The sequence below is a fragment of the Oncorhynchus gorbuscha genome, linkage group LG10 (assembly GCF_021184085.1).
Source record: "Oncorhynchus gorbuscha isolate QuinsamMale2020 ecotype Even-year linkage group LG10, OgorEven_v1.0, whole genome shotgun sequence".
Taxonomy (NCBI): domain Eukaryota; kingdom Metazoa; phylum Chordata; class Actinopteri; order Salmoniformes; family Salmonidae; genus Oncorhynchus; species Oncorhynchus gorbuscha.
In genome coordinates this window covers 32,696,558-32,709,403 of record NC_060182.1, presented here as the reverse complement: position 1 = coordinate 32,709,403, position 12,846 = coordinate 32,696,558, and the positions used below count along the sequence as shown (strand labels likewise).

Genomic DNA, 12,846 nt, shown 5'->3' with positions numbered 1-12,846 from the left:
GCCTATTGAGGACAGTATGAGCACTGATGGAGGGATTGTGCGTTCCTGGTGTAACTCGGACAGTTGTTGTTGCCATCCTGTACCTGTCCCAAAGGTGTGAAGTTTGGATGTACCAATCCTGTACAGGTGTTGTTACATGTGGTCTGCCACTACAAGGACAATGCAATTTATTGCCAGGGCCACATCTGCAGTCGTCATGCCTCCTTGAATGCCTAAAGCATGCCTGAAGCACATTCATGCAGATGAGCAGGGACCCTGGGCATATTTTCTTTTGGTGTTTTTCAGAGTCAGTAGTAAGGCCTCTTTAGTGTCCTAAGTTTTCATAACTGTGACCTTAATTGCCTACAGTCTGTAAGCTGTTAGTGTCTTAACGACCGTTCCACAGGTGTATGTTCATTAATTGTTTATGGTTCATAGAACAAGCATGGGAAACCGTGTTTAAACTCTTTACAATGAAGAGCTGTGAAGTTATTTGGATTTTTACAAATTATCTTTGAAAGACAGGGTCCTGAAAACAGGACGTTTCTTTTTTTGCTTAGTTTATATCCTCCACCTGTCAATTTGTTGCTAGAGTTTACATCTAGGTTAGCATAGTAAGATATCCATATTACAGGGATCTAAACCAGAGCTAGGGTAAGTGTACCTAATTAAACTCACCATCATTTGTTTAGACATTTTTAACGTGTGTACTACAGTAAGTGAAATCTAAGCAAGCCTAAACCGTGACTTAGATTTGAGTGATGATTCACTTAATTGTTTTGTTTTTCTTACCAAGTTAAATTTTCGAACGTCATTGGCACATAACTTTTCTTATTTTAATCTAAAAACGACTTACTACAAGTAATTTGTCTTATTACAAGATATAAGTAACTGACAAAATAAAAGAAAAACCAACGTGTATTTTTTGTGTTAATATAAGCCTAATGATCTGCCAATGAGTAACTTAGCTTGGTAAGATTTTTTTTAAAGTGAAATATCATTCAATATAAGATATTTAGCCTTGCTTAGATTTCACTTTTTGCAGTGTACAGCCCTCATTTTTTTGTAAAGAGGTGGAAATGAAAGATGAATCTCTTGTGTAGTTTTATCACCTTACTTACACAATTTTCTAATGTAAGATAAATTGTATCAAATATTTCTATGAAAAGTCCAGACTGGGCTTAATGGGTACTGAATGTACCCTTTTAGCCCATGGAGATTCCAAATAAGCCCACCTCTTAAATAATCCATTTTAATTCATTTCCTAATGTTGAAAATGTGTAAACTGACATGTCTTATGTAAGCTTAAATTCTAATCATCTCCCCTAAGGTTATAAAAATCTATTGATCATTACTGTGGCATTCATAACAGGGGGTGACCAATCGTATCCGCAGAGATCAATTTGGGCCCAGGCTTTTGTTCTTGCCAACCAGTAGACACCTGATTAATCTCATTGCAGACTTCAATCAAGGCATGGAGAGGCAGTCTTTAGTTATTATACCCCAGCCTCTGGAATAGTCACCCAGAGAACCTGTGGGGGGCCGAAACTGTGGACATATTTAAAACAGATCTTAATTCACAGCTTTTTAGTTTGTTTGTCCTTTTTAGTCATTCCGTTTTTATTGTTCTTTTGTTTTCTCTCCTTGTGTAGTAAATATTTAGTGAAGTGCATTGTGTTGCATTCCATGTCTGTACTGTATAAATAATGCTTGATTTGAAGACTAATCAAATCTGCACAAAGACCATATCACACAACTTTTAATTAATTATCTGAAAGCTGGTTCACATTTTCTGTACCATTATTCTTGTTCATTAGTTCAACTCGTCTTCCTAAAGCCTGTCTGAAAACATTTTAAAATCCCTCTCTATATTACAAAGGTACATGTGGTGAAACAACAATTAGAAACTCCTGTATGAACGAGGGACAACAATATGACAATGCCCCGGCTGTGAATGAGTAGTTGTCCAATAGTCATCTTGTCCCACATTTTTTTTCCATTTTTGTTCATTACTTTTAAGGTCTTCTATTCCTGATATCCTTCAACCCGGATCCTCTTCTCTCTCTGCATGAATGTCTACATGTCCACTCCAAATATCTTGGAGAGTACGGAGGTTTTTAATTGTTTTTCATCTTGGACAGATGCAGAACTATAGTTTGAGTATTTTATTTTAAATCAACTTAAATCTGAAGAAAAATTATAATTATGCTCTGTTTATTTTTATTTTTTAATGTTAGGGATATCAACACACTATCCCCATGTGTTCCAATGCATAATGGGCTTAATGTTACAGAAGTGATTTATGGTGAAAAAGAGAATAGCAACATTTACTCAAGTATTTGGAAACCAATGGTCTGTGGTATAAATATACACTATATACTACAATATTTGTATTGATCCATATTAATTGCCATTCTGTGCTATTGAACACTAGATGACCCGAGTGAGCCATTTTTTAAGTTAAATACCCATCTGTTCCATTTAACCTACATGTGTTGTAATTATTTCTATATCATAAACATAATTTGTGTTATAAGCAGTTTTTAAAATAATAACCACTGTTCCATGCGCGCTACACATGCTCACGCTGCAACCGATAGCCTACAGTAACAAACTAATAATAAAACATCTAATTGGCTTAAAATAAAAACTGGAATGGAGATATGAACTGGTTGAAACCATTAAAGGAAAAATCCACTCAAACAAATGTCTTTTTTTCATTATGAATTTTGCATCATCATAATTTAGAGGTCAACCGATTACGATTTTTCAACAGCGATAACGATTTATTGGCGGACCAAAAAAAGCCGATGCCGATTTAAATACATTTAAATATATATATTTGTAATGATGACAAATACAACAATACTGAATGAACACTTTTTATTTTAACTTAATGTAATACATAAATAAAAATCAATTTAGTCTCAAATAAATAATGAAATGTTCAATTTGGTTTAAATAATGCAAAAACAAAGTGTTGGAGAAGAAAGTAAAAGTGCAATATGTGCCGTGTCAAAAAGCTAACGTTTAAGTTCCTTGCGCAGAACATGAGAACTTATGAAAGCTGGTGGTTCCTTTTAATTAACATGAGTCTTCAATATTCCCAGGTAAGAAGTTTTAGGTTGTAGTTATTATAGGACTATTTCTCTCTATACCATTTGTATTTCATATACCTTTGACTATTGGATGTTCTATTAGGTACTTTAGTTGTGCCAGGCTAATCTCAGGAGTCATAAACAGTGCAATGCCTGAGACACAGCGAAGAGCTGCTGGCAAACGCAGGAAAGTGCTGTTTGAATGAATGCTTACGAGCCTGCTGCTGCCTACCACCGCTCAGACTGCTCTATCAAATCATAGACTTAATTATAATGTAATAAACACAAATACGAGCCTTATGTCATTAATATGGTCAAATCCGGAAACTATGATTTCGAAAACAAAACGTTTATTCTTTCACCGAAATATGGAAGGAACTGTTACGTATTTTATCGAACAGGTGGCATCCATCCATATGTCTAAATATTGCTGTTACATTACACATCCTTCAATGTTATGTCATAATTGTGTAACATTCTGGCAAATGAATTACAGTCTTTGTTAGGAAGAAATGGTCTTCACACAATTCGCAACAGCCAGGCGTTCCAAACTGCTGCATACACCCTTACTTTGCTTGCACAGAACGCAAGAGAAGGGACACAATTTCCCTAGTTAAAAGAAATTCATGTTAGTAGGCAATATTAAATAAATATGCAGGTTCATAAAAAAAAATGTGTGTATTGATTTTAAGAAAGGCATTGATGTTTATGGTTAGGTACATTGCTTTTTTTTCGCGAATTTCACTTGTTAAACCCGTTTGCGACGTAGGCTGTGATTCGATGATAAATTAACAGAGACCGCATTGATAATATGCAACGCAGGACAAGCTAGATAACTACACATGGTTGATGATATTAATAGTTTAAAGATGGTTTTTTTTATAAGATAAGTTTAATGCAAGCTAGCAACTTACCGTGGCTCCTTGCTGCACTCGCGTAACAGGTGGTCAGCCTGCCACGCAGTCTCCTCGTGGAGTGCAATGTAATCAGCGTCCAAAAATGCAGAATACCGATTGTTATGAAGATTTGAAATCGGCCCTAATTAATCGGCCAACTCTAGTAGGCCTAGATAGGTACACTTATGATTCATAATGATGTGGCAAGTGACGCTTTGCTTCTTGAAAGTCCAATATCTTGAAAACTTGACTGCTGACATGCAAAACATTTTGGGTACTTGAATTCGTTTTTGTTTTGAGTTTCCCTTTAAATAGCAGAAAATGTAATTATTTTTTGCCTGTTATTTGATTCCAAAGATGGAAGTGGGCTTAGTAGGGCAAGTGTACCTATCTAGGCTCCTGCAGGGTTGGGGTTAATTGCACAAATTAAATTCTCTCTCCTTGTACATTCCAATAATTTAATTCCCAATTCAACATTATCCCTAACGATTCAATGAATTCCCTCCAGCTTTCAGGCTGACTATGTCACTGTTCAGACAGCTTAGCAATCCTGGAAATATAGAAATACAAGTTGAAATGATTGAAAATCCTGCAGTCTGTTTGATACTATGTGCATTAATTCCCTTAACTGGGACATTTTTAAATACTGAATTTAAAGTTGATTCCCAAGGTTTAATGTTTTTTAAATGGTCTAATTCTAATTTAATTCCAATTTTATAACTTTTTAAAGATTGTTGACATTTTTAATTGAATTCAAGAATTGAATTGGAATTTCCAATTCAATTGGAATTGACACCAAACCTGTTTGTACATCATTTGTCTAAAGTCTCCCATGTCAACAAAAACATCCATTCTCTTCTCCAGTTCAATGGCAAGCTACCTATGCTCCCTCTGGAGGTCCTGGAGGAGATACTGCTGAATGTACATCCACACCAGGTGGTGTGTGTCTGTCGACTGGTCTGTCATGAGTGGAAAGAAGTAGTAGACAGTGATTCTCTTTGGAGAGAGAGGTGCCGAAGAGAGGGATACCAAACACATGATGCCACTAAACTACCTGAAGACTGGCGTTTATTTTACTTCTTGTGTAAGAAGAGACGTAATCTTATCAAAAACCCCGGAGCAGAGGGTAAGAGTCGAGACCAGACAAATACATTCTAAATTCTCTACGTTGGGGTGGGGATCCTGTCGTGAACTCCAGAACCAACCATTCAAATCCCCTCTTTTCTCCAGATAAATTCAATGGCTGGCAGATCATGAAGAATGGAGGGGATCAATGGAACATAGAGTCAGGGGACCTTAATAACACGGCCACAAAATACTTTGTGACTTCTTACGCGTGAGTATATGGTAAAGTAAGATCACAATTATGGTGAGAAGACCTTGACTTGGCCCCACTTTGTTTCACTACCACATTGTTAGTCATTCACGTCCAAGGACCTTACAGTGCCTTCAGAAGGTATTCTTACCCCTTGACTTATTGCACATTTTGTTGTGTTACAGCTGGAATTCAATATGGATTAAATAAATAAAATATATCTCACCCAGCTACAAACAATACCCTTTAATGACAAAGTGAAAACTTGTTTTTAGACATTTTTGCAAATGTATTGAAGATGAAATACCGAAATCTAATTTACATATGTATTCACACCCCTGAGTCAATACATGTTTGAATCACCTTTGGCTGTGGTTACAGCAGTGAGTCTTTCTGGGTAAGAGCTTTGCACACCTGGATTGTAAAATATTTACCCACTATTCTTTCGAAATGTCTTCAAGCTCTGTCAAATTGTTTGTTGATCATTGCTAGATCACCATTTTCATGTCTTGCCATAGATTTTCAAGCAGATTTAAGTCAAAACTGTAACTTGGCCACTCCATAAGACTCACTGTCTTCTTGGTAAGAAACTCCAGTGTAGATTCGGCCTTGTATTTTAGGTTATTCTCCTGCTGAAAGGTGAATTAATCTCCCAGTGTCTGGAGGAAAGCAGTGAACCAGGTTTGCCGCTATGATTTTGCCTGTGCTTATCTCCATTACATTTCTAGTATTGTTGAGTAACTACAATGTTGTTGATCCATCTTCAGTTTTCTCCTATCACAGCCATTACACTCTTAACTGTTTTAAATTCACCATTGACTTCATGGGGAAATCCCAGAGTTCCTCTCCAGCAACTGAGTTATGAAGGACGCCTTTATCTTTGTATTGGCTGGGTGTATTGATACACCGTCCAAAGTGTAATTAATAACTTCACCATACTCAAAGGGATATTCAATGTCTGCTTATATTTACCAATACAATCTACCAATAGGTGCCCTGATTTGCAAGGCATATTGGAATACCCTGGTCTTTGTGGTTGAATCTGTATTTGAAATTCACTGCTCAACTGAAGGGCATTACAAATATTTGTATGTGTGTGGTATAGTGATGAGCGAGTCATTCACAAAATTCATGTTGAACACTTATTGCATACAGAATAAGTCCATGCAACTTGTTTATGCGACTGTTTAATCGGATTTTTACTCCTGAACATATTTAGGCTTGCCATGACAAAGGGGTTTAATATTTATTTACTCAGGACATTTCAGCTTTGTATTAATATGTGAAATAAAAAAAATATTCTACTTTAACATTATGGGATATTATGTGTAGGCAATCTATACACAATACCCCATAATGAAAAAGCAAAAACAGATTTTTTTTTTTTTTTTTTTGCAAATTTATTAAAATAAAAAAACACATCACATTTACATTAGTATTCAGACACTTTACTCAGTACTTGCTCGAAGCACCTTTGGCAGCAATTACAGCCTTGAGTCTTCTTGGGTATGACACTACAAGCTTGGCACATCTGTATTTGGGGAGTTTCTCCCATTCTTCTCTGCAGAGCCTCTCAAGCTCTGCCAGGTTAGATGAGGAGTGTCGCTGCACAGCTTTTTTCAGGTCTCTCCAGAGATGTTCGATAGGGTTCAAGTCCGGGCCCTTGCTGGGCCACTCAAGGACATTCAGAGACTTGTCCCGAAGCCACTCCTGCGTTGTATTGGTTGTGTGTTTTAGGGATGCTTAGGTTCTCATCGAAGGATCTCTCTGTGCTTTGCTCCTTTCATCTTTGCCTTGATCCCTGAAACTTAACATCCCTACAGCATGATGCTGCTTCCACCATGCTATACCGTAGGGATGGTATTGGTAAGGTGGTGAGTGGTGCCTGGTTTCCTCCAGACATGACGGTTGGCATTCAGGCGAAACAGTTTAATCTTGATTTCATAAGACCAGAGAATCTTGTTTCTCATGGTTAGAGTCCTTTAGGTGCCTTTTGGCAAACTACATGTGTCTTTTTACTGAGGAGTGGCTTCCGTCTGGCCACTCTACCATATAGGCCTGATTTGCTGGAGTGCTGCAGAGATGGTTGTCCTTCTGGAAGGTTCTCCCATCTCCACAGAGGAATTTTGGAGCTCTGTCAGAGTGACCAAGGTTCTTCTCCCCCAATTGCTCAGTTTGGCTGGGCGATGGTTCCAAAATTCTTCCATTAAAGAATGATGGAGGCCATTGTGCTCTGGGGACCTTCAATGCTGCAGACATGTTTTTGTACCCTTCCCAGATCTGTGCCTCGACAAAATCCTGTCTCGGAGTTCTGCGGACAGTTCCTTCGGCATCATGGCTTGGTTCTTGCTCTGCCATGCACTGTCAACTGTGGGACCTTATATAGACAGGTATGCCTTTCCAAGTCATGTCCAATCAATTTAATTTACCACAGGTGGACTCCAAGTTATAGAAACATCTCAAGGATGATCAATGGAAACAAGATGCACCTAAGCTCAATTTCGGGTCTCATAGCAATTTCTACAAACCTGTTTTCACTTTGTCATTATGGGGTATTGTGTAGATTGAGGAAAAAATATACGTATTCTAAAATTGAGTAAGGCTGTAATGTAACAATGTGGAAAAAGTGAAGGTCTGAATACTTTCTGAATGCACTGTACAGTATGCAATGGGGAATTCTAGAAAAATAAACAATTAAAGGGCAAACGATTCACACAATGAATATGCGAGAATTGGAGGGAGACAGTGGAGCACTTTCTGGAGAGCCGAGTGCAGGCATTCTGGAGAGCCGAGTGCAGGCATTCTGGAGAGCCGAGTGCAGGCATTCTGGAGAGCCGAGTGCAGGCATTCTGGAGAGCCGAGTGCAGGCATTCTGGAGAGCCGAGTGCAGGCATTCTGGAGAGCCGAGTGCAGGCATTCTGGAGAGCCGAGTGCAGGCATTCTGGAGAGCCGAGTGCAGGCATTCTGGAGAGCCGAGTGCAGGCATTCTGGAGAGCCGAGTGCAGGCATTCTGGAGAGCCGAGTGCAGGCATTCTGGAGAACCGAGTGCAGGCATTCTGGAGAGCCGAGTGCAGGCATTCTGGAGAGGGATGTCTATATCTTCGCCACTGACCCCTCCCCTTCTTCTTGTCTCAACATTTTAAATTCTACTCGAGATGCATTATCTTCACATTTTAGATGCTTTTCGCTGACATCTGCAACTCAATAATCAGCTAGACCTATTGCCATGCGCTCTGTCCAAATTGCTGGCATCCAAAATAGGCATAGGCCTATGGCACTTGTGATTTGAAACACTCCACAGCTATTTAAAAAAAAAAAAAAAAAAACTCTGAGCTAATGATCATCTGTGGCGACGTCAAGCTCTGTGGTGAAGTATTTTATTTAGATAAGAGTAATTATATAATTTAGGTTAAGCCAGCATCCGGACAGTGAACTGTGCAATCGCCAACTTTCCTTGAAACCAGAGATCTGTATATATTGGCGAGATGCTCATGTCTACGCCCTAACAATGGAATTCATTGTCCCAAAGGCAGGAATGCAGGCGACACGCTTCGGTCTGCATATTATGCCGATAGAAATACATTGGCTTTATTCAGGACAGATTACGGCAATAGTGAGTTCTCTCGCTTCGCCTCTTCCTCTCTGCTGAAACGGCGCCCCTATGTTTTACTATATGTTGCCCATGTATGTGATGCTGTCTGGCCAGACAAAGTATGACATGCCATACTCCTTTTGTCCAGAGCATCAGATACATACATGGTCTACAAATACAGAGAGAGAGGGGCGCTGTTTCGCTTGATGGTTTCAGAGAGGAAGAGGCGAAGCGAGAAGGCTCACTCTCACCAAAATCTGTCACTCAGATGCATCTTTCTGTCAGCGCACGTCTCTGTCAAATAAATGATCAATCTTTTATTTGAATGGGCAAGGAGGTATGGTAGGGTGGACCAGGCCTCCTAGGGCTTGCCCATAATGCCGGCCCTGCTTGCGGTACATTTTTGGAAACACAGGTTCCTTATCTTTCATATCAATGAGAAATAATTTACAAAATAAATAAGTTGATTTACTACACACCTTTTCTACAGGTATAGAGTTAGTGTTCTCACACAGCCAAATCTCCATGTTACATCACTTGTTTATGGAATATAGAGGGAAATCGGACTGCCACCTGGTTTACTTAGCTATCTAGCGTGCTCAGCGCACCAAGGGGGCATGTTTCGAAAACCGGTTTGAAAGTGATGATTATTGACTTCTAAAGGATAGTACTTATTATATCGATACCTTGACTCCCAAGTATCGATTTTGAAACTTATTTTTTGGGTTAGGTACAGTAGTGTTAGCTAACGCTGGTTGGCTGTACCTGTACCAGAAATCCAGTATTCTTCATCCTATTGCTTGTTATCCATCTTTTTTTAAAGTGAGCCAACTTTTTTTCAGCACTTTTCTCATGCTCTCTTCTCTTTTGTAGCAGACATAACAGTGAACAATATTTTTGGAACATTAAATCTCAATAAAATCACAGTATCGAATCGTAATACAATATGTGTTACGATTCTATATGCATTCCCAGCCCTAGTTACTTACTATCATTCATGGTAAAATGGATTGGCTGTGTGTCCTGTTGTCTTTGGTTCATCTCAGGACCTGCATGAAGTCTCAGCTGATTGACTTGGAGGAAGAGGGTTACAGGCCTTCTTTCATGGATGCCTTTCAGCCTGCCATAGTAATATCTGACTGGTGAGAAGAATATTACAATATTGCTGTTCACTGTCCGCTACTCTGCTTGTCAGAGGAATAGTACTGTACAACTTGTATGTTTGTGTGTCCATATCAGGTATGCTCCACGCCGGGACTGTGGCTCTGAATATGAGATCTGTGTTGAGTTGCTAAATCAAAAGAAGAAGCCAATTAGGAAGTTTAGTCCAGATGCTGTCATCTTTCAACAGTGGAATGATCAGAAATGGAATCAGGTAAAACCGTCAGACTATAAGTAAAATAACGTTTTATTGGTCGCATACACATATTTAGCAGATGTTTTTGCGGATGTAGCAATGCTTGTGTTCCTAGCTCCAACAGTGCAGTAATATCTAACAATACACAACAATCTAAAAAGTTAAAGAATGGAATTAAGAAATATAGAACTATTAGGACCAGTAATGTAGGGTGTGTGTATGTATGTACATACACAAGCTTCCCACAATAAGTTGGGTGAATTTTGGCCCATTCCTCCTGACCGAGCTGGTGTAACTGAATCAGGTTTGTAGGCCTCTTTGCTCGCATACGCTTTTTCTATTGGATAGGGTCAGGGCTTTGTGATGGCCACTCCAATACCTTGACTTTGTTGTCCTTAAGCCATTTTGCCACAACTTTGGAAGTATACTTGGGGTCATTGTTCATTTGGAAGACACATTTGCGACCAAGCTTTAACTTCCTGACTGAAGTCTTGATGTTGCTTCAATATATCCACATAATTTTCCTTTCCTCATGATGACATTTATTTTGTGAATTGCACCAGTCCGTCCTGCAGCAATGCACCCCCACAACATGATGCTGCCAACCCGTGCTTCAGGGTTGGGATGATGTTCTTTGGCTTGCAAGCCTCTCCCTTTTTCCTCCAAACATAGAACAGTTTGGCCATAATGACCATCACTATTTTTGTTTCATCAGACCAGAGGACATTTCTCCAAAAAGTACGATCTTTGTCCCCATGTGCAGTTGCAAACCGTAGACTGGCTTTTCTAAGGCGGTTTTGGAGCAGTGGCTTCATCCTTGCTGAGTGGCCTTTCAGATTATGTCGATATAGGACTCGTTTTTCTGTGGATATAGATACTTTTGTACCTGTTTCCTCCAGCATCTTCACAAGGTCCTTTGCAGTTGTTCTGGGATTGATTTGCACTTTTCGCACCAAAGTACGTTCATCTCTAGGAGACAGAACGCGTCTCCTTCCTGAACGGTATGACGACTGCGTGGTCCCATGGTGTTCAATCTTGCGTACTATTGTTTGTACAGATGAACGTGGTACCTTCAGGCATTTTGGAAATTGCTCCCAAGGATGAACCAGACTTGTGGAGGTCTACAATAATTTTTATGAGGTCTTGGCTGATTTTTTTGTGTTTTTTTCCCATGATGTCAAACAAAGAGGCACTGAGTTTGAAGATAGGCCATGAAATACATCCACAGGTACACCTCCATTTGACTCATGATGTCAATTAGCCTATCAGTAGTTTCTAAAGCCATGACATTTTCTGGAATTTTCCAAGCTGTTTAAAGGCACAGTCAACTTAGTATATTTGAACTTCTGACCCACTGGAATTGTGATACAGTGAAATAATCTGTCTAAACAGTTGTTGGGAAAATGACTTGCGTCATGCACAAAGTATATGTCCTAACCGACTTGCCAAAACTATAGTTTGTTAACAAGAAATTTGTGGAGTGGTTAAAAAAAAAATTTAATGACTCCAACCTAAGTGTATGTAGACTTCCGACTTCAACTGGTATGTATGTATGTATGTAATGTAATGTAATGTATAGTATATATGTACAGCAATAGTTAAGTAGGAAAGCCTTGACTAGTATATACATATGAACTGGGTAAAACAGTATGTAAACATTAAAGTATAAGATAATCATCAATATACATGGCTCTGTGAGTTGAGTAAACAATGTGAATTCTTGTTTTGTGTTCTTCTAAGATGTTATGTGGGATGGGATATACATTGTTAGTGATTGCAAGTTATGACCTCTTCAATGTTTCAGATGACTCATGTGTTCAAGAATTATGGACCAGGAGTGCGATACATCCGATTCATTCATGGGGGAAAGGACACTCAGTTCTGGGCCGGCTGGTATGGAATAAGGGTCACCAACAGTAGCGTTGAGATCTGCCCATCAGTGGACAGATAGCTTTCGGGGTGTTGCCAACCTCTCAAGAGGTTACATGTGAACGTTGTGCCTACTTGAAAGCTTTACTTTAGCATCTGAAATCTCCCTTAGAATAATTTTGTGTATACCTTGTTCCAGTTTTTCTGTCTTAGGCAATATGATGTTTCTCTGTGAATATAGACTATTTTGGCTGTAGAATATATCATTTGTGTCCATCTCTGAATTGTACAGACCAATACAAATATGCACTGTATATGCACTGTATATGCCTGTAATACATTGAAGCCATAAACAAAGACAGACAGACCAAGGAGAGAAAGGATAGTGCTAACTTGAATGTAATTTTGTATGTATATAAACGTCTGACCCACTTTGACAAATGCCACACTAAACGTTTGCTATCTTTTTGTTGAACTCACCTACTTTTCTTAACATGTATAAGAATGTAATTGTTAACATGTACAGTGCCAGTCAAAAGTTTGGACACACCTACTCATTCCAGCGTTTATTATTTTGTACGTTGTTGAATAATAGTGAAGACATCAAACTATGAAATCGCACATATGGAATCATGTAACAACCAAAAAATGTGTAAACTAAATCTAAATATATTTGAGATTCTTCAAAGTAGCCACCCTTTGCCTTGAAGACAGCTCTGCACACTCTTGGAATTCTCTCA

The 12,846-nt window shown here is 38.8% G+C and overlaps 1 protein-coding gene across 1 annotated transcript in view; it reads left to right on the top strand.

Moving 5' to 3' along the window:
- LOC124045903 (F-box only protein 6-like) overlaps nt 1-12,846 on the top strand; it is a 24,127-nt gene extending 11,281 nt beyond the window's left edge. The window contains exons 2-6 of the mRNA XM_046365687.1: nt 4,838-5,099; nt 5,204-5,309; nt 9,927-10,022; nt 10,120-10,255; nt 12,042-12,846. Coding sequence (XP_046221643.1) covers nt 4,838-5,099; nt 5,204-5,309; nt 9,927-10,022; nt 10,120-10,255; nt 12,042-12,188 — 747 coding nt within the window. The 3' untranslated portion in view covers nt 12,189-12,846. The remainder of the gene's footprint in view (nt 1-4,837; nt 5,100-5,203; nt 5,310-9,926; nt 10,023-10,119; nt 10,256-12,041) is intronic.